A 24,179-nucleotide genomic window follows, 5' to 3' on the forward strand; every position below is an offset into this window, starting at 1 on the left:
GATGATGAAAGAACTGCATGGACATCTTAGAAATAAAATTAGCAAAATGAAAAGTAACAGAAAATTAGTTTATGTACATGAGAAAAATATGAAACAAAGATACAGTATAAAGAGAAGAAACCTTCAGAGAAATGATGCCAGAATATGTTTAGAGGGGTAGATGGAAAAAGATTCCTAGGGGGAAAAAAAATAAATTTATAATAGAGATTTTATTTTGAGGTCGGTTTGATAGAGCTCATAAACTTTAACAGAAATAAGGATTAGAGACAGATAATTTAACATCATTATTGTTTTGTTAAGAAAAAATTGTCATGTCTGAATAAACTATAAATTAGTACGTAGTTTATGGTACTCCACAATAAATTGGCCACAAATTTTAGAAAAGGTATAATATTTACTATACTCAAGAAAGCAGGAGAAAAGTGCAAGAACTATTGCACCGTCGATCTAAAATCTCACACATCAAAAAAGTAGGATTTTTTTCAAACAAATGGAATGTGTAGTGGACTGTGTATTTGACCCAAGATGAAAATGAATATTATGACAAGTCCAATTTCAGAAAGACCATGGTTGTAAGAGGCAATTTTGATACTCTGCAGGAATAAGACTAATAAAGGCATTTATAGAACTAGAAAAAGGATTTCATCATGTAGAATTGAATAAATTTTAAAGAAAATTGGACTGAAATGTGGTGGAAAGAAACATATATAATAATCTGCTTAAGTAAAAAGAAGCAGTGGCAAGTTTAAAAGATGAAGAAAGGAAGGTTTACAAACGGAAAGGAGTGAGAGGAGTTGCCAATTCCCATTGTTTTTCAAACTGCATGTAGAAGAAGCAATACAAGAACTGAAGACACATCTGACAATACTAAGTAACTATTCAAGGAGAAAGGATATCAGTATTTAGATTCGCTGATTAACAGATTCCTTTAAGAACCTAAATCTGAAGAAATTCTGAATGGCATAGATTTATTACTAGACAGAAATCCAAGCTGAGAATAAACAAAAGTAGGAAGAAAAACTAAATCGACAGATTAATTAAGATATCCAGGTTTAATTAATTTAGTTATGAAATGTAACATTTTTTTTGCTTGAGGCTTGTGCATAGGATAATGCATAACATAAGAAAACTGCCATGCCTGATCGGGATTATACTCTGGGACCTCCAGATGGAAGGCCGAGATGCTGCCACAGATTTTGGCAATTAGATAAATAGTAAATGTAACAGAGGATAAAAGATTAGCAGAAAAAGAAAGCACTGGAAAAAAGCATCAAACAGTTAAACTGGCAACAAAAAAAAGGTCTGTAGATATTTAATATTAGTTTAAGTATTAATGATCATTTAGCAGCTATGGCAACTGTAAAAAGCCACCCACTTTATTTTTGTTAAATGACCAAGTAAAAAAATACACAACACAGCATCAATGACAAAGGACAGCAGGCAGTGACAAAAAAAAATCAGTAGAAAAGGACTACTTTTATACTGGTTCAAGAGTTATTCGGAAAGAATGGGACCTTGAACATAAATATGCAGAATAATTAAAATAAGCAAAAGGTTGGGCCAGGTAGTAACATAATGAATGTAACAGAAATCTTATAAACAAAATGTTATATTTAAAGTACTGTAATACAAATATTTTACTTAATTACAAAAAGAAAATGTAATTTATTATATATACTATCAATATATGAAAAAAAGTGATGCATAATACAAATTACAAAAAAATCTGATTTAAAATTATAAAATAATTATAATTAGTATGATGCTTAAATAGTTAATAAATTCAGTGTTGTTTCTTAGGAAAGGAAAGTTAAATAAATTTATATTAAAATTTTTTTTATGAATTACCTTACAAAAATACGGAAATTCAAAGTACAAATAATATAACGTTTCTCTTACACTTCTTCTGCTCTGTAATGGTGGAAGAACTAGATTAATAAACCTGCTCTTTTATGGGACCATAAAGGTTAATTTTATTTAATATTATATTAACAAATAAAATAATATACTAATAATCTAACTACACAATTTTAAGGCAATAATGCCAATTATTTGCATTACTTGATCCTACATGTTACAGATGAACAATGGCCTAGGTACTACACATTTATATTTATTACGTAATCAGAAAATCTTAAATTGAAACTAAAGAATAATAAATATATTCACCATCAATGGGCAGAAAGGACTTCTTCCCTTTTAAAATATTTCAAATAATATTCTGCACATTATTACTATACACAATTAAAGAAAGGGAAAATGAACTATTTTTATGCATGAACGCATGTATGCATGAATTGCATACTCATATTAACTTATTTTTATCAACTACCTGTATCCATTTTAGATTCTAAATTAAAATAAATATAGTCTTTGAATAACACTGCAAGCATTTAATGCTATGGTCATTAAATAGTAACAAATTTTAATAACACTGTTATCACATCAGGTCCTCAACCAGTTAAGACATTTTTATTTCTTATTACCTGAATAGAAATGAATACAAGTGCCTTAACTAGTTGAGGATTTAATGTGATAACAAAGTACTGTTAAAATTTGTTACAATGAAGGTATCACAATAGAAATAAAGAAACCAATCAGAAGAAAATGCAGAAACAAAACTTAAAACTATATTAAACTATACTTTAATAAAATCTTTAGTGAACATTTACTATTAACATTGTATAGTTTTCAATTATTTAATATATATTATTATAACAGTAAATTAATCAATGAACAAACTAAATTTGAGGATGATACTTTATTCAAACATATAATTAATAATTATCAAGATACCTAACCTGTTTACAAGTCTAACATTAACATTAATAACAACTGCAGCTTTCCTACATAATGGACGTAATTACTTTTACACTGATGACCACCGCTTATGACTCTATCTTATAATTTTTCTATCTACTTATGTTAACTTTAATACTTTTAAATTGAAAGAAAAGAAAACTTTTCCTGATGATGGTCGAATGACCAAAAGTACTTGAAAAACAAAGACAAATTTTTGTTAAGGTTGAATTTTTTAATCTATTTTATTTACATATAAATAACCTTATATACCAACAGTGCCATGCTTGAAAGATAAAGTTTTCAACTATTAACTATAGTTTAGTTTTATAAATTTTATCAATAAAACGATTATTTTTATTAATTTTATTAATAAAATGATTATTTTTATTAATTTTTAAATGTGGAGAACGATTAAAACTGCACATAGTCCTTATTCTCTACAGCTGACAGAAACTGAACAATGTTCAGTTATAATATTATTTAAATATAATTCATCTTTTTTCTTTCATTATGACTTTGGTACTGCATGTGCAGATATTTCCACAAATGTTGTTCTGACATACAGTTCAAACTTCATAAGAAACTTGCATAAAGACAATTTATTTTGTATACGTAGGATTATTATTTTGCTCCTTATACCTAAATTTTGGACAAACAAATGGTGTTTGTTGGTCAATATTTAGCAAAACTGGCCAAGATAAGGTGCTATTAAATGGTTTACTGACACTGGCCATTTTGGGCGATTGTAATAGCTTTACAGAAATCGGCTTCTATATTACAGAAATATAATATAGAAGAACTATATAAAACTGTCGTTTATTACTTTATCAAATATGACATCCAAAACTGTAACTTCTTACCAGATCTCAACATTTGGTACATTTGTCGGGTAGTATCCTAAAAATTGAAAGGTGTAAAGTAGGGATTAAAAATCCAAGAGCCAAAGTGGTTTATTTAATTAACTGGTTTCATAAATTATTATTAATGTTGATGGAAGATGTGATTTAACAGAGCACTATTACAATTTATTATTGTTTAATGACTACAGCAGTAGTTAATTCTGCAGCATTATTGATAAATTATATTTCTATTTATCATAACAATATTTATATATTTCCGTTCAGTTTATATCAAAACAGAAATTTAAAGATAAAAAAAATAACTTAATAAAATTTACTTTAAGTAAAAAAAATTTTAATCAATTTTTATAAATGGATTGATAAATCCTTAGATGTTAATATAGTTCAGTCTGCTGAAAGTGTAGATACAAAGGTTGCTTTAAAACATAGTTCTGATCATGCAGCCTAGTTTATTTCACAGTGTATACATAACTGTTAATGAATGTTATATTTGAATGCATTATATATGTTTGTATTCCTTCTCCAATGCATCTTTTTCTGTAGGAAACCAACCTTGCAAACTTCACTAACAGGCCTTTATCAAATTGTTTTATTGTAATAGTTGGAAAGAGAACTACTTTAACTTATAAATAAATGACTGAATTAATGGTAAGTAAATCTGCAAAGATGGAAATAACATTTATGAAAATTATGTTCAAATTAATTCAATACTCTTTTCATATAAATATGATAATGTTAAGCAGACTCAGAAAAAAGAAAATTTTAATAACCTGAAATACTTAAATGAGTATATGCTTCTAAAATATTGCCTTCTGAAGAAATATTAATTTTTTGAGAAGAAAATTTATTAATACAACTGACATTATTTCACTGTCATAAATTAATTTATCAATAAATATGTTTAACACAAAATTCTGACTAATTCTGATCATTTATTCATTCATAGCATTCTGAAATGAATATAACTGTTAAACTCTGCTCATGACCATTGCCAAATAAGTATAAAACTTTTAAGTGTTAAAAATGCTGTGTGGTTTCTGTGAAAATGCAGATTATAGTTAAAACTAGTTACATTCTTAATTGTTATAATTTATAACAATCAATAAAAATCAGATTACCTTTAGTAATCGTTTTGTTCAAGCAACAACTTAATAATATAAAGTAATAATTTCTTATTTAGAGAGAATGTGATCAAATGATTTTATTGTTTTCTATCTATTTTCTAGTGGGTTTAAAAAATGACAGTTTTTTTATTTATTAGTAAAAAATATAATTAATTATCCTTTTTTTATTTCTTCAGTATATAAGTAAAAAAAAGGATTCCTTTTTCAGCAAACAACTGAATAAGCTATTGGCTTTGAACATTAAAAAAAGTTAAGAGAGTAAACTACAATTACATATTTTTGTAAATGATTTTTTAAAGGAAAATTCACATAGATATGGTCACGTGAAAATCCAACATATCAATACGGGGCTTTTGAGTGCCAAACAAGTTGAAGAAAATGCAGAATATCTTTTAAAATTACAGATATAATCTAAGCCAAAAATAATGTTCTACACTAACTATAATTTAAGTCACATTCTTGAATTCACACACATTTCTTAAAAAAGCATTTAAGTTCTAAATGAATCCAAGTCCTTGCTCTTTAGACTTGACAATAACTGAATAATATCCAGTAATAATATTAATTTATAAATAAAAACAATAACAGAAAAGATTAATTAAAAACAAAACAGAAAACAAATAAGACACAAAAGGAACATGAAAAATAATTATATATAAATAAACAATTATAGCAATCTTAAAAAAAACTGACATCATTCTTTGTGTGTAGTAACTTAATACTTGTACTTGAAATTTAATTTCAATAAGTATTGAGTCTTGACTTGCGCAACATCATAAACAATGTATCTGAAAGAAATTGATTAAGGAAGTGACATATAAATAAACATAAATATTTTTAACTATAAAAAAATCTTATTTTTATAATTTTTCAGTTTGAAAGCTTGTACACACAACATGCATAAAAATTTCCACACTTTAACATTTTGACCGAGTTATAACATAAAAATGGTGGGTTCCTTGTTTATTTATAATTACATATTTTTCTTTATTTAGTATAGATAATAGTTGTAAGTTAATAATTACTCTTAGTGCAGCAATTTGTTTTCGAAGGATTACATTAGACATTTAAAACATATAAGAAATCAAAAGCAATTAGCTATTCTCCGATAGCAACTATTTAAAGTGACTATTAGTCACTTAACAAAAAATGTATTAGCGTCATGTTTGAAAAGTGCCTGCCAGTCTAAATTCCAAACCCAGAACTTTCCTGATAAGTAGGACAGATGCTAGCACTCCGAACAGGGAGATTGGTAGATAAAACAAAAAAATATATAGAAAGATGATATGGCTTGAATTATGTGTCTAGTATAAATAAAATGTCTATTTGTTCCACTTTCTACTTTGTTTAATTTTGTTATGAAGAAATCTCTTTCTGCTGAAAAGGACAATGAGTGTGCAAATACGGATGATACAAATGAAGAAAATATGGGTGAAGACTGTAGTTGAAGAAAAATAAACATTAATAAATATGGTACTATATGAAAGAAAAGATATAGTTAGGAAAATCGTATAGAAAAATATGGGTTTCATGAGAGACGGATTGTGATGTACAATATGACAAATAGCTCAATCCAGGAAAACCTAAGGTATATTAATAAGAAGATAAACTTGTAATTGATTGCTAATTATCAGATAGATCTATTTTATAATTGTTACCGAGAAAGATGGAATAAATGATTTAATAGCCACACTGGAAAATTACAAGCTGTTCAAAAGTCTGAACAAAATGTTCCATGACCGAGGCTATAAAACATAAAGAAGTCACCATATCTCATCGGCAAGGATGGTAATGTGTCGAAAGATACCTTGTGAACAACACAACCACACTCATTCAGATTGTATTAGCAGTTCGTGTTGTATATTTGTTTTTGTGCTTGTTGGAATTTTTAAAAATAGAACTAGAGCAACATTAAATTTGATTTTGCACAGAAAAATTGCTATAAAAATGTTTGAAATGATAAAACATGAACATAGCGATAAAGCTATATATCATTTGCATGTATTCCAAGCGATTTGTTCATTTTCATAATGATCTGAAGTCACGACTACGAAAATAGGGAAGCCGTTAACCAGCTACAGCAATGAAAATGTCAAATGTGTATGTGAATTGTTGAATGCTTTCTATTATGTTACTGCTGCTGACTAACAATTGATTTGAAATGTTTATTACATGCGACTGGATTTTCATAAAACCAAAAATTGGTTCCTGCTTCAGGGCAATGCACCAGCTCATACAGTCATCATTGTATGGTAGTTTTTGAGCAAAGTACATGTAACAGTGCTGGATCATCCCCCACACTCACCCGATGTAGCTACTGTAGAAGATTTTCTATTCCTAAAGTCAAGATGGTTATGAAAGAACAGTAAGTCAACAGACACCATAGAAGAAAGTGATACAAGTATCATATAGGTGATTATAAAAAAAAAAGAAGACTTCTCTAGGGCTTTTGACAACTTTATATAATTGATCTAAAGATTGTATCATATTGTAGAGTAACTTAAATACAAATACATTTTTCCTGATATTTTTTCCTAGACTCTCTCCTGGAACCTTTTATACAGAATTTGTGTATATTCAAGTGTGAATGAATACTGATATGTTAAGTAAATAAATAATTCTTAGTGATACATAGTTCTACACAAACTTATGCAAATAATTACATAGGAAGTTTTTATCACTAAGTTTAATTTTATGCAATTTGAATTTTGGGACTGAAATCACTTTAGTTTTAATAAATGATTTAGCACCTTTGCCTGCTGCCACGTTTCTTTTTGAGAAAAAAAACCACGATGTTCTTTAAACATATATCTCTAATCCATACTGTGATACTTTCTTAACTTTATTCTTTTTGAAATTAAATAAATACAATAAAATCTCAGATATTAGGTGCTCATCAAAAATTTTCCAGATTTACAATCTTATTTATAATGCACAATAATCATATTGTTATTGTAAACAGATAATTTGAGTATAAAATTTTATGAATGGGTTCTAGGACAAGAAAAATTATTAAATATGTAAAAAAGATTGGTTTTAATAAACTGGAATTAAAGTTTCTATTTTGCTATAGTACTATAAAACGTATTTTAAAAAATAGTAACGTAAAAAAGCATTTAATAGTTTTTTGTTTTTGCGCTTTTATGGCCAGCATAGGACCACTTTAGTCAATTATAAGAAGAATTTTTTAGTCTCCTATTTTTCCAACATTTCTTCATCCTTTCAGACCTTACCTGTCTTTCCCGCTCTTGAAATCACCCTTCCTTTCTGTTGTCTATTTATTTTTGGTTGTAATATAGTTCTGTTTCTTTTTCAGTTTCTTAATTTAATCTGTTTTTTCTATTATATCTTTTATTGTTATTTCAAGTTCTTTCAAATCCCAAATTTACTATCCTAGAGTTTTTCTATAATTCATATTGACAATCCATACCCAGATGTTCTGAATAAGTGTCCTAAGAATGAAACTTTTTTTCTTCTGATCGTACTGGTTACAGGTTCTAATTGTTTATATATTGCTTCATTGGAGAATTCTCCAGTGTCCATCTTTCTGATATTCTTTATTAATGCACTTCCATGCTATCCTTCTCTCGATTTTCAGGATTATGTTTATAGCTACGGAGTTAGTTGTTTTATACAGAGTTTCTCTTCTGTAAGTTATTTCCTGTTGGATCACAGTTTTGTAATGTTTCAGTTGCATAACTACGGAAAGACATTTCTTATTGTGCATGATTTTAGTGAGTGTTTGTGCATTTGTTAGTTTGTTAACAATGTTGTTCCATGTAGGTTTTTCATCTACATTGAAAGTGATAATTTCTCCTAAATATTTAAATCTATTGACAATTTTTATTTTCTGGTCATCTATTGTGGTTTTAGTTGCGAATGGAGGGTTGGTTAGCATTATGTCTGTCTTTTCAAAGGATATTTTCAGGCCAACCTTTTGTGCTATATTTTGTGGTGTTTTTATCTGTTTTTTTCATTCATGTAGATTGTTTTGATTCTTGTAATAGGTTTTTACTGAATATATGTCAGTGAAAATCGTATCTATTAAAAATCTACTTATTGCATTTATAAAATTTACTTAAATTGATCTCTTTAGAAATTTTCAAATATATGATGTAAATCTGTACATATGAAAGAAATATGAGTTTTTCAATAAAAGAAATTGTAGTTGTTTGTGTAAGTGATTATTTCTTTTGAAGGAAGGATGTTTAACTGCAAAATTTCTTGAACACACTGATATGGCTTACTTTTAACATAGTTAAATGAGATTTCAGACACAATGGTATTGAAATTTGCAACATTAACTCAAGAAACACTCTTGAATTATTTCTTCATCTGTTGAACAATCATCATTTGGCTCTTCCAAGATGGAACAAATTAAATTTTTTTTTAATTGAATTTGATAATTTTATCTCAAAATCTATATTAATTTAATTCTGATAGAAAATATCCATAAAATCACGCTGGAACACCACACATTAAAATTGTATGAGATAGCTGTGTTATTTCAAAACAACATATAGGTTAAAAAAATGACATCTAATAAAAAAAAACAACTGTTTCACCATGACAATGCACCCGCACATTTTTCAGTTATCACAATGCCTAAAATCAATGAACTAAAGTATGAATTGCTTGCTCATCTGCCTTATTCGTCAGATTTATACCCAGCAACTACCACCTATTTCCTAACCTCAAAAAATGGCTTGGTGAACAACAATTTAAGAGCAATGAGGAAGTTATTTATGCTGTAAATGGGTTTTTGAGGAGCTCAACAAATCACACTACAAAAAACAAATTGTGTAATTAAATTAGAGCAACGGTATGAAAAATATTTGTGGAGATTATATTAAAAATAAAACCAAAAAGTTTTCTTTGCAAGTCAGAAACTTATCAGCCCACTCTCAAGTAAATTAATTGTCTCCCGGTCACGATGCACGAAATTGCACAATGCCCTATGCTGGTCTTCTGGTCAAAGCACACGAAGTTGCACGTCAGTTGTACAGGCCTACTGCTGCTATATAGTTCAATTTTTATGAACTAAACTTTTATAATACTATTCACAGTAGTGTTGTTTTTAATTTTTAACACAGTTCAATGTTCTTAACCATCTGATTTGGATGTGATCAGCTGTGTTTTGTTTTGAAACTTCATTGTTGATTTACATTGTGAAAGTGGTTTCTACGAATGCCAATCATGTTTCTGACTGATATTGAAGATTTAGTGTCTTTAAGTATTTGTTGAAACACTTAACACTCCTTTATTCATAAAGCAGTTTAAGTAATGTTTCTGACGACAATGATTCTAGCAATAATGATGAAAATTCAGATGATAGAGCCAGAGGTTATAATAGGTTATGTCAAGTTGTTGACTGGGTAAATCCAAATAATTTTACAGAAAGATCCTATTTTACTTGTGCATGACTATGACCCTAATCATGATTTTGCACAAGGTTTTAATGAGTTAATTTTTTAAAAATGTTTTTAAGTGGTGATGAGTTTTTCAATATGATTACCACAGGAACAAACAATTATGCTTAATATGTGCAGCAAACCAAAAATCATCCCATCAGCTCATAAAACTTGAAAAATATGTTCAGATGTGTACTTTGTAGCTCTAAAAAGATAAAATGTCAGTCAGGAAGATGAATTAGATATTCATTGAAGTGTAAAAAGTGCAATCTCCTAATATGTAGAGTTGGATGTTTCCTTGAGTATATCAAGAGAGAGGTATCGAAGGGTCCCAATAAAAAATAGTTGAATTTTTTCTTAGTTTCAGTTTTTTATATTAATTAATGGTAGGTTTTTTAAGTATAGACCACATTTTATAGCTGTGGTGATAGATATAGGAACATATGTTGATGTTTTTACAATGAAAATATATGAAAATGTTGTTGCAATACTATTTTGTCATTTTTTAATTACTAACCTAAAAGTTACTAATTACAATTAATGAATGTACTTATAAAAAAATAATAAGTAGTCAAATATTGTAAAATGATGAATAGCTATCTTACATTGAAACACTGATGACTGTATTTTAAAATATTACTTTTTTTGAAACAACAAATAAGATAAAAAATTCTACAAATATATTTTTTTAAAAATCACAATTTTAATATTGCAGTAGCTACGTCAAGACTTTGGAATTGACAAAGACTCTTTGGAAATGCTGAAGATGGAAACTAAACCTGTTGAAAGGTGGGCATTTATTAACTGTCCATTAGTGAAGACAATAATTGTAGTTTAAGATAGATAAAGCAAACTAAAGTATGACTGAAAGTAGAAAAAAGAAGCATTTAATCATTATAAACACAGAAGACTAGAGAAATCAGCACTGCCTTAAAACTTCACATAAAGGCAGTTTACACTGGTTTTAAAAATATATATAATAAAGAGGAATTAAATAGCTGGGAAAATTACTTCATAAATAATAGTATTTAATTAGGTCAGAGTACCTAACAGTCTTTTTGAATTTGACATTATTAAAAATTCTTTTGAGAAAGCTTTTAATCATAAGAAAATTAAGTGGTTATCATTAAACTTTGTTCACAGGCAAAGATATAACTTGGATTGGTTTCAGATTTGTAAATGGTTTAAGGTTCATATTATTTTTTATTTAAATAATAAGTCTTACCTATCCAATCCACAGAAGAAGCAAGAATTATTGTGGAGAGTAATCTGAATTGGAGGTTTAAAAGATTAGACACTTTCAAGCTAAATCAGTGCTTTCTATTTGGACTGTGTAAAATAATAACCGTTGTATTTTTTTAATTCTAAAAAACTACACTAATGGTGTTTCATAAGAACTATTTATTTATCAATTAGTATTTATTACTGTTTCTTCCTTTTTCCATTAATTTACTTAATACAATTTTTTTTCCCCAGTGTTTATAGATGATCGATCATTAAACAATCTAAATGGGATCTAGACTTAGATCTTATGTAAATTTTAAACAGTTTTTGGGCATAATCTTGCTTTCAAACTTATTTCAATAATAGTTTAGCAAATGTATATTTCCTTCATTGTTTAGAAAAAAAAATTAATATTGCTACATTTTGATTATCTGATTTGACTTCCAAAAATAATTCATTAATTTTTACTCAAAAGTAGCAAAAGCAATTCATAACAAATTTTAAAAGATAGTTAGATTTAAGGCACCTAGTCCTTATCTGAGCAGCTCTAATATCATTTATTACTGAAGAAAGTAACAAAACCTTACTTATGAGTATAACCAATGATTTTAAAATTGATGAATGTAATTGATGGTAAGCTGAAAAGTGAACAGAAATAATATTCTGGTAGGAGTATGAATCAGGATGATTCAAACAATTGGAAATTCTATCAAAATTAACTTTCTTCCTTCCAAAATTAAGGAAAAACCACATTCATACTTTAATGCTATGTATTGGGATCACAAGTCTTATAGACCTGGGTCTCTGATTTGCAACCAAATATAGTAAAAGAAATAACCAAATAAGTAATATTAAAGGATACTCATTATACAACAAAGCTGTTCTATCAACATCAGCACGTTTAGGTTTGCCAGCAGGCACTTCAACACCAGTTTCCAATGTAATACTTCCAGAAGGATCAGGGCAAGTACTACCAATACCTTTACAACTGTGATGTCCCTTAGGAAGCTTTTCAATAAATTCAGCTGATTTACATTCATACCTATAAAAAAAAATTATTCAGCACATTTAATAGAATAAAGGTAACATTTATTTTTATATTATAAATTTTTAAGGTAAAAGTAAACATTTAAATAGTCCAGTGGTACACATATACTAAAAGTTGAACTTGCATATTTTACACAGCATCTTAAATTTCATCTAGGCCCTTTTCATAAACACATACAGGCTCTGCTTTGATAGATTTCACTCTTTCAGATTGATTAAAATCCAGAATAGGCCTGGTTTTACATAGTAGGCACTAATTAGTACTTATTAATAGTAACTAATTAATTAGCTATTTGTTCAACCCTTGAATAGGAGACAAAGAGTCTACAGAGTGCCATATACACTCAAAGAGTTGCTACCCCAATAAGCTATGAAAATAAACTAAGAAAAAAGTAATTTCCCTGCCGCTACTAGGATGGTGAGAGAGGGTGGCTGGCTGATCTAAGGGACCTTTTCCATTTGTTCAATAGGGAAGGAATTAAGGATCACACTCTATTAAATAGTATCTTGTCATTTTTTTTATGTTTTGCTACATCTCACCTGCCTACTTAAATGTATAATAACTGACTTACTGATTAAACAGTGACCTCTGTTACTAAGACTAAATTATTAACAAAGCCTTGAGTTAACAAAGAAGTGACTGATACATCCCTTTCTACAATAAGGAAATAAAAAGGACACTTTTTTAAGAAAAGAATTGCAATATCTAATAATAAATGAAGTAATTGAAATATCAGCAGTAACCATCAAATACTCCAATACATTAGTTCTCATCAACTGAAAGATCTCTTTCAATTCTTCAATCATAAATGGAGATTATCATTTATACATATATCATTAACTTCCCAATTATTTTATTGGTTCCCCTGCTAAATTGAAGCTGTGTGTAAGATATGTTGCCCCATTAAATTCATTGCTTTATACTATTGCTACTATTTATACTATTTTAACTGAATTTATTTACCTGTGAAGCATATGGTACAACATGCACCAATCATAGTTTCTTTCACCAAGAGTAATAATGCTCAACATGTTGCCAATCCTTGTGGAAGTTTCACATTTTTGTGGGATTGCTATATTAATCCTAATTTCTAATCCTGGTACAAGGAAGGTCCTTGTACCAAATATTTTCCATACCTTATTCATATTTTGTAAATTTACTTCTAAAGATAAAAAAATTCTTTAATTACTACTACATTTTACTCCATTTTTATACCAACAAAATTATTCTTTTTTAAAAACTTTTATATTTTCTTATTACCAAATTATGCTTAAAAAATACATCTAAACTCAAATAAAAATAAAAGATGGGAAATCTATATTAAAAGTTCTAGTAATTCAAGTAAACCTAATTATTATCAATATTTAAAATACTCACATTTTACCAAGTGCAACTTCACACAATAAAATAAAACCAATATTATTGTTTGGTGATGCCATACAGTAATTGGCTGACTTAGAAACCATATCAGCAAAGTATATACCTTTACCAAACATATAACCAGTAGTTGGAGCTTCAGGTGGAGCAATTCTTAGACCCTGTAACGTAATATAAAAATACTGAATTGCATATTATCTTAAAAATACAAATATTAGGTTTAATCTTTTTTTTGTTATGCTTATATATTTATCTATTTTGTCTTCCTGTACCTTTTTACATGTCTGTAATATGGCCTACCTTGATACTGTTTGATTATTTTCAGTAAATAAGTAAAAAAAAGGTAATTCATTAATTATCGAAATTGCACATTTACCTTTCAACACAGACACTATTTATTTAATTGGGGAAACATTTTTTCCAATTTATAAGTTTTCATAAAGTACTATTAAAGAATTCAGTTAACCTATCCTTAATGAAAATTAATCTCCTTGCTGCTTCTGAGGTTAGAAAATAAGTAGAAGTTGCTGTATGGTAATTTAAGAGATATAAAACACAAATCGAAGATCACATTTCATTTTACACTCAGTCCATTAGTATCAGTATACTTAGCAAATCAATATTTGATTTGCTAATACAAAATACACATATGTTTAAGTATAATCTACAAATTAAAAAATGTATATGTATGAAAAATTTACATGTATGAATTAACAGTGTGATAATGATAAAACTACCAACACCACACAGTTGATGTTGATATTACAGTGACAAAAATCTTCTGTGAATATGAATGTGTTGGATATTGCCCTGACTATAAATCAATTTTGATGAATTGTCAGCCAGGATTGGTGAGATTACTCTTGTTGAGTTTCTTCAAAAATCCTAGTCACTTTATCACATCCATAGTCAATGTCACAATTATGGCAGATAATTCAGAATCATGAAAGAGGTCAATTGTCTGTCAGCATGATATTTTTTCACAACATGACTCCTAATTCCTATCATTATATAAATTTTACACCAACCATTTTACAGCTCAACTTGGCCTTGAGCATTTACAAATAAAAAAAACAATAGTTTGGAGGGGTATATTTTGTGAGGGATGAGCTGATGGAAACAGTCAGTGTTTTCTAAATGGACTGGAGGGAAATGAGTATGACATATTTTTATAAGTATCTGAATGTTTAAGTTTTACTACACGGAAAATGACTTGATATTTAGAATTATTAAAACATCATTTTAGAAAATTTTTATTGGTTATTTTCTCAATTGCAAAACAGGAAATACTAATAAAAATCATTTCATTTGAATGCACACTGAAAACGTTTTGCAAATTTAGGTAAAACTAATCCCAGAATTCAAAATTCAGAATGTAATCCCAGAATTCAAAATTTGGTATCCTTGGGTTTCATATTAGGATAGTTTCACTATCTCAATATGCTTCGTGTGTCACTTTCATGCTAAGACTACAATAAACAAACAATTTGAAAATCATGAATAAACATGAAAAACAATAATTAAGACAGTCAAAGGTCATCTGCTTTTGAAGCAACATACAATTTTCTGAACAGCATTCATACACCAAGAGTGATCAAACACTGTTTGATATTAAGCACTTGGGACTACATGCATATAAAAAAGTCATGGAAATAATTAAAAAACTTTTTTTATGAGTATTATCATATCATTCATAAACAATTTATGACATGACTGGATAGTTTATAGACTGCCAATCTTTACAAATACAATTCATATATGTAAAACATGACTAACTTCTAATCAATGCCCAGAAAAAATTACTGAATATAAATTGATGAAAAATTGTATACATATTCTTCTTATGGCATAAGTGCACACTGAAAGGGATTTTTTTTTGAGTTTCTGAGTCTAAAGGGTTAAAATGTAATAACAATGAAATGTACTTTTTTTTAATTTCTCAGTAACAGTGAAGATATGAATTTAATTTTTGATGTGTTATCTTCATGTGAATATCTAAAAACCAATTTATAGAATTTTTAAAATTTGACCTTGAAAGGTAAACATGTTTTGAATGTTTGCAAATTTTCCCTTTTTCTGCTTGTCAGAAAAAGGTAGATATCTAATTTATCACACAGTGATAAATTAGATATCACTCAATTTGGACTTGCAAATACTCTTCAATTAAATATCTAAAAACCATTTCTAGTTTTCTGAATTTTTTACAATTTAAGGGGTAAAAAAAAAACAAATTTTTTTTTTACAATTTTGCAGTTTTAATTTTTGTTTGTAATTCTGATTATATATTTCATGAGTGAAGCCGTGACAGGAAATCTAAAAACCAACCACAGTGGGTTCTGTACTGACCAAACTGTTGCTCCGAAGAAATTACTTATTAATTAATTTATTATTATTATTTATTAATTAATTAAACTGATTGCTTTTATAAATTTAACAGACATTAATCTTTATTTTTCATTATTAGTTTCACAAGCATGAGTTAATGAACTCGAGGGATCCAGGGAGCAGAATCTCCTAACTGCAGAAGGAAACACAAGTAACAATATAACGTGGGCGAAACTGCAACGGGAATGCTAGTTAAAAATTTAAATCACATCAATAAATCACCTACAGATTCCTAACAATACACTAAGTAATAGGCAGTGGTAGTTTTATTACAGATAGGAGTCCAATTTCTTCTAAATGGTAATCACTTATCATGCAAGTTTAGTTCATGGTTATCATACAAAGGTTGCATAAAAATAATAATAGTAGGAGTCTCCATTAACCAAAGATCATAAAATATTTTTTCAACAATAAGAAATTGTGGAGTGAAAATTTTTGTTCTTTTCCCGTCAACATGACAAATTCATAGTTATTTTATGATGTTCAGTATAAATGATTGAAACTATATCACAATATTACTCATTGTATGAAAGTAATTCCTCATAAATTTTCAAAATAAAACATTTTACAAAATATAATGAGCCAACTGTCCAGATCTAGTCTCTTCTCTGCCTTTTTCTCAAAAATTAATTTTAACAGTTTCATTGCTTCTTCCACTGACATTTTAACATATGTAAGAAATTTATGATAAATACATACTGTGTTTGACAGGCTTCAAGTAAACGATCTCCAAGAAGCTTTTGAGGCATGTCAGTAGTATTGGGTTGTAAGGTCAAAAGAAGTTTAACAGAGATTAAGCGCAAAGCAAAATGAGTAATCTTAAAAATTCTTTTTCTTTTGATTAAATTTAGAAAATTTTATCAGAACTTTGTATTTACTAGCTAAAAAAAAGGTCATTTAACTACTTATAAATAAAAAGGGAAACTCTCCAACCATAAATATTATCAAGCCAAAAACTAATTTTGGTGTTTAAATGCAGCTTCTAAAAGAAAAAATCCTAATGAAATTTAAAAATTACACTAAAAACAAAACTGCTACTTGGAATTACAACAATGTTTTAACAGACTGAAAGAAAAAAAACACAAGTTCTACTGATCTGCAATCTATATTCATTCTCATTCATTCCTCTTTCTAACAGGTGATTAAAAATATAAACCACAATAAATCTACCTGAGAAAGAATACCAGCAAAATTAGTCAGTCTAGAACCATGCCATAACAACTTTCTATTAGGTAACTTCTTAAATGGTTTATAACGCTTCTCCTCTTCTTTTCTATTAACACTAAATGCCTGAAACATAAAATTACAATTTTTCTGTAAAATGTTAAAGTGCAAGATTTATTATTTTTTAAAAATAGATTAGAATTATTTAAGTCCAAATCAGAGGCAAGTTGTAGTGGGGTAAATTTGAAGAACATTCCAAACCCCCAGTCAGTCATTTTTGTCACATTTTGAATATTACATGTCATAACAGTAGTGTTCATTTAAACTTACAACACACCTTAAAAGATAAAAATGAATGTTACTTTAAGAATGTTAAAACTGAACTATTTTTAAGAAGAATTTCATTTGTATGCCAGTTATGTTTTAAAAACAAAATGACTTTTTTTTAAGTCGATAATAAAATTTCACCCTACCTTATATTCCTTTATTTCTGTGATAATCTTTTAACCTCTGACTTAAGTAGCACAGTGATAGTATATCTTTCATTTGCAAGGCTCTGAATTCAAATTACAGACAGGCTTGGCATTATTCACAAGCTAAAAAATTCCTTTCTTAAAAAAAAAGCAGGTAGGTAACTGTAATTGGGCACAACCTGTACCAGCTGGAGTTAAATAAAATAAGTTTCATCATAATTACTACATGATAAATTAACTGTTTTACATATTCCAATCTTAATTCTCTTTTACAATTTTTACCACTTTACACTTCCCTTCAAAAAAAATAACTACATCATCATCAAATTAACTGAAACTGGATATCTGGAAAGTGGTTCACAAACTTCTTCATTTCTTTATAAGATTCTAACACAAATTTCTCTTCTCTCGTTTTAACACACCTTCATTTCAAAGGCTTCTATTCTTCTTTCCATTTTACCTACTGTTCATGTTCAGTACCAAAAATTATGGCAATACACAAATATTTTTAAAAATTCTTGTTTAATTCTTAATCTATAACTCATGTTAACAGATGACTTCTTATATGTATAAAAACTCTCTTTGCTCGTGTCAGTCTGTTTTTGATATCAGTATTACTTTATCAACCTTTGAAATTTTACTACCTGAAAAACAAAATAATGTAACTAATGGTATATTTATTCCCTTAAATTAAAATTAAAACATCCTTTGTCATATTTCATTATCTTTTTTAATTTTATTTGTTTTCAAAAGTTAATTTATTCTTTCCCAGCAATAAATTCCTGCTATTCAATGTTTCTTCAAATTCATGTTTGGGCAAAAGAACATTATTAATAACAAATTCCAAAATTTTTCTGTCAGATCTTTTTCTCTACTTCTGCATTCATCTTCTATATAAAAGATTTAAAGGGAAAGGGAAAAATTACATCGCTGTTCAGCTCCATTACAAACCATAGCTGCCCCCTTTCCATTTTCTACTTTCATCACTGTGATTTTTAGTACAAATTGTAAATAATCTCTGTTCTCTGTATTTAAGTTCAAATTTTTCTAAAATTTTAAACATTTGTCATGTACATTATTCTTCTTAAACATGCCAGAGGCCTTCCTTGTTCTCAATGAAATCAAACTCATTCATCTAATACATCACATGATGTTCTATTCACCTGTAAAATAACTTTATTATTATTATTATTATGAATGCATAATATGTTAAACTGCTGAGAAAAAAAATAAAATTACCTCAAGTATTTCAAGTTCATAATTGGAATGAGTTGCAGCATGTGTATTTTTAACATATTGATCTATTAAATCAAATTCCTTAGAATCATGTTCAATTACATCAATATCGGTGTTAAGTTTAGCAAAATGAGCATCCAAAGAGTGCTCACCATCTTCTTGGCTTGTCTTCATTATTTCATACGCACATTCAATTTCTAATAAACTGTCCAACATCTCCATTTTATTCTGTAAGCAAATAAAAACTACAACATTTTTTCCAAAACTACAATAATTAAAAAACTACTGCAAAAAAACAAATCATTAACAACTTAATTAAAAAAAAATAATTATTAATTTATTATGAAAAGTCAACTACAAACAATACATATAACTAAAATTCAATATATGTCTAATAAAAATGACTTTCCCAGTTCAGTCCTTATCTTTTTCTCCCAATGTGCTTCTTTTTTCTACTTAAAATGTTTCAACAGATGCTCAAATGGCCCTAATTAAGAGAAAAAGGAGTGTACTTTTTCTAATATATGTCAAATGATAAACACCACCTGAAATAATTAAATCATTGAACTTTATCAGAAATTTGTGACAAAATCAGTTTAGTCCAGTAATTCACACTTAAAATTACAACCCTGCAATTGCAGTTGAAAGTATCATGTTTCTATAAAAAATTATGTATAATGTTATACTTTCATCATAATTTATGTGCTCGGTTGTCAACCAACCAAGTGGTTCAATTGCTCCAACCCAAATAAGAAATATGAACATACAATTAATAAACAGTTTGTGAACATTTTTTCCCTAATAACCCTTTTTATATTTTACTGTTTTATGTAACTTTGTAGATACTGTAATGGTTTTTTAAAAAACATAGTTTAGAAAGCAATAATTCCAACCTTTAATAAGAGCTGAAGTAGCAGGATTTTTTTTAATGTAGCTGCCACTGAAACTATAAAAAATAATCTATTTTTAAAATATTCTCAAATGCTAACTTACACTATCTCTTAATAAAGTTCTAGAATGCTTCATTAGTAGGAAAACAGGAATCTTTTTAAACATAATTTTCTGTAGTTCCTATATGTTTTTAAATGTAAACTTACGATTAACACAAATAAAACAAGCTCTTTTATTATATGGTTTATAAAATATTAATTGGCAAAACAATATTTTCTTTTGTAATGCATGATGCAAATATATCTGCACAATATTTTACTTATAGTTTCATTGGCTGCCATCAGATTACACTATTTAAATGAAGGTTTTATTCACTATTTTGTAAGCATAATAAATAATAATAAAAAAAATGTATGTATAGTTGCTAAAACAAATGTATTTTAAAATATATAACTACAAACCTTAAGCATTTCAATATCTTCCAAAAGCGGAGGATTATCTATGCCAAAATCATGAGGCACAAGGGTGTAAAATCTATTGGTAGCTTCAATAATTAGTGCACGCTGATCAGGTTTCAGATCACCATCCCGCTGCTCAATAAAACCTTGTAAATTTGTTAACACAGAGTATGCTTCAAGTATTTGAGTTTTACTTATTTTACCCAACGGCATTTTTTCCAAATCAATCTAAAAAATAAACAATTAATTATGGAAGCAACAAATTAAATAACTAAAGTTAAAGATTTAAAAAAAAAATCTTTAAATCCACAACTTGTAACAACCATTTCTCTAATGCTGATGTGTGCTCCTTTTATTAGAAACTTCATAGTTTACATAAATTTATTTCAATCACAGATTTCAGAAGCCAATTCAATAATTTATTTCAAAATTAATATGCTTCCAACTACTGATAATGACCAAGGTGTTCACAATGTTCTTCATCATGTAGCAGTTTCATTTAATCTCAAAATATTTCATATAATTTTTATAAATTTTTTACATTTAACACAATACCAGCAACAAGGTGCCTGTAAATTTGTCAGAATCGCACACTGAAATGTCTTAATAACCAATTTCTGCCCAAATTTCACAATTATGATAAAATTGTCTATTAATTTTTAAGCTGTACAAGTAATTTAAATAATAGGGAAGGAGCCAAGCAAGTAATTGAATGCAGCTAAAAATATTGAAAAAGCTATTAACCTGGAGACCTGCAGTTTTTTTTTAAATAGCATCCTCTGGAATCAAAACTGAGTACAGATGGACCTCAGTCTAAGGTGTGCTAATTTCTGCAAAAACGTAACTAAATGGTGATTACTTTCAAGACATCAAGTAATGGTGATTTCATTAATAGTTTTTTAAATAGAAACACGACAAATGAGAAGAAATAATGAATAATATGAATTAATTATTGTGAGAGAAATTTAATTTGAAATTAAATAAGAATAAAAGAAAAATACTGAAACATAAAAAAAAGTATGAATTAAATATTAAAGAAGTAACATTGTGAAGACAAAATAATAAGAAAAATCATTTTAATCAGCTTAAACATTAAAGGATATTTACTTTAAGAAACTAAACAAAAAAAAAAAAAAAAGAACTAACAAAATATACAAAACAAATATTACACATAAGTAACCAGGCATAAATAAAAAACTATAAAAATATATTATTTTTATCAAATTGAAGAAAAAAATAAACATCAACTCCTATGTATTCTGAAATCAAAGCTACACTCAAAAAACATAATTAAATAATTAGCACCTATACTTTACCATTAGTAACACACTTGGAACCATCACTGTAGAAGAAATTTATAGGTTAAACAGGACATACTTGGCAAAGTGTGCACTTTATTTCAATTCTTGCACAGAAAGTAGGGGCAAAGATCTCACTTACCACACACTACACAAAAACCAAATAGATAGTCTTTGAAAACACTGTTTAAACAAATAATAGCCTAGCAGACTTACTCCACGTAATTTATCCAACTGAAATATTGAAAACAGTATTAACAATAATAGGCCAGCCACACACTCAGAGAAGTTATAAAGATAATCGTAAAAGCACTTCACAAAAAAAGAGAAACATTATTCAATAAAAAGCCTACACATAGATACAATATATTCTATAAATGGATTGTTTTCTGAAACTGAGGAGTTCTGATATCAAATCAGGATAATTTAATAAAAAAAAAAAAAAAAAAATTACAAAAATATATTTGATTACATATAAAAAATTATTTTTTAAAAAAGCTTTTATTTAACTAATATTAATAAAAAAAAGAAACAAATTAGAAAAACCCTCTAAAAAGTAAAAAATAAGAATTAAATCAAAGTGACAATTTTAAACAAAAAAATATAATATATTAACAAATATAAAAATGCACTGAAAAGTAAAAAAATAAATTATATAAATAACTAATAAATACATATAATGATTATTAAATTTTAAAATTAAAAGTAATGAAAATATTTAGTTAAATAAAAGCGTGGTGCAGTTTTTATAATTTATTTAAAACACAACATTTAATCTTCAATTTCATTTTCAATAACAACGCGAGGAGACGGAAAGGTTTGCTGGAACCTCTCCAGTTGAGACTGACTAGCTACAAGTAACAATCTGGGAAAATGCACCCACTCGCTTTCTTTGTACGTGTTCTCACATAGTTGAAGTTCATTTTCGAATTCTGCTTGTAATCTAAGCCAAATTGAACGCACTCTTTCCGCTAAAAGTTTCATTTTAATTAATTATGAATTTTTATTTAATGAATTCATAATTACAATTACAATTATAATAATGATAATAATTAATAATTTTTCAGATTACCGTCAAAATGTAATAACTTTGTGCAAGATTTCTAAATTTAATTTTTATTTTTAATCTTATTAATCCTTAAAGGTCATCTCGGTGCAAATTTGAACCATCGAAGAATTAAAACTTGAGTTATTTTATTACAGATAAATAAAGTATATACATATACTAAACAACCTCATTAAACAAAATATATTTTAAAATACAGCAAATGTCTTTAAATACTTATTCGAAAACATTGTTATAAAAACTGTGCCACGCTTTTATTTAACTAAATATTTTCATTACTTTTAATTTTAAAATTTAATAATTATTACATTTATTTATTTTTTATTTATTGGTTATTTATTTAATTTATTTTTTACTTTTCAATGCATTTTTATATTTATTAATATATTATATTTTTTTGTTTAAAATTGTCAATTTGATTTAATTCTTATTTTTTACTTTTTAGAGGGTTTTTCTAATTTTTCTTTTTTTATTAATATTAGTTAAATAAAAGCTTTTTTAAAAATAATTTTTTATATGTAATCAAATATATTTTTGTAATTTTATTTTTATTTTTACTTTTTAGTATTAATGAACAATAAACTTTTTACATACAAAAAAAATATTCTTAATAACATTTATATCTAAATATTACTGTTTGTTTATTTATTAAGACTAAAAAGTAAAAATATTTATTTTTACACATCGAAGTTATATACGTGTATCAAATTTCATTGATTTTCATACGATAGTTGATGAGAAATAAAAATTTAAGCAACATGCATGAATTTAGCGTAGGGGTAGCATGTGGAGGGGGTGAGGGTGGGTCATATCCAAATTCTAACACCGCAGTATTGTATTGTCATCAAAGTTACATACATGTACCAAATTTCATTGATATTCATACGATAGATCAAAAGATATAGCAGTTGCAAGATTTGATTATAACTAAAGCAAGTTAAATAAAAGTTTATAAAAAATACAGAAGAATATTTTCAAAGATCCCATAATCCAGACTAATTAAATGTAAAATGTTACATATCAATCTAACAATACATCTTATTACAGAAGGATACAAATAATACATAAAGGCAAAATGCAGCTGCAACAAACATTCAACGGTTTGTCAATAAATAGTAAGAAACTTCAACCTAATCTCATAAGAAATTCATTACAAGCAATACTTTATTCTGAACACAAGAGTATATTTACATACAATCATATATATCTCATTTATAACAATATCTTAATGGTATTATTATTATTTACAAATGTCATCACTTCAAATAAGAATGATTACAGATCAGATTTATTTTTACAGTCTGACAGAAAAATCAGGAAAAGGCAAACCATGAGAAAGTAATATTCTGAATTACTGTTCAT

General features: G+C 27.3%; 1 protein-coding gene across 1 annotated transcript in view; it reads right to left on the reverse strand.

Moving 5' to 3' along the window:
• Positions 1-1,599: 1,599 nt before the first annotated feature.
• Positions 1,600-24,179, reverse strand: part of Parp1 (Poly-(ADP-ribose) polymerase) — a 103,613-nt gene continuing 81,033 nt past the window's right edge. Inside the window, exons 14-19 of the mRNA XM_075356070.1 lie at positions 20,457-20,681; positions 19,108-19,332; positions 17,402-17,521; positions 13,847-14,007; positions 12,284-12,463; positions 1,600-5,574 (exon numbers count right to left, since the gene is read on the reverse strand). Coding sequence (XP_075212185.1) covers positions 5,502-5,574; positions 12,284-12,463; positions 13,847-14,007; positions 17,402-17,521; positions 19,108-19,332; positions 20,457-20,681 — 984 coding nt within the window. The 3' untranslated portion in view covers positions 1,600-5,501. The remainder of the gene's footprint in view (positions 5,575-12,283; positions 12,464-13,846; positions 14,008-17,401; positions 17,522-19,107; positions 19,333-20,456; positions 20,682-24,179) is intronic.

This window comes from Lycorma delicatula, chromosome 2, assembly GCF_047948215.1.
Source record: "Lycorma delicatula isolate Av1 chromosome 2, ASM4794821v1, whole genome shotgun sequence".
NCBI lineage: Eukaryota > Metazoa > Arthropoda > Insecta > Hemiptera > Fulgoridae > Lycorma > Lycorma delicatula.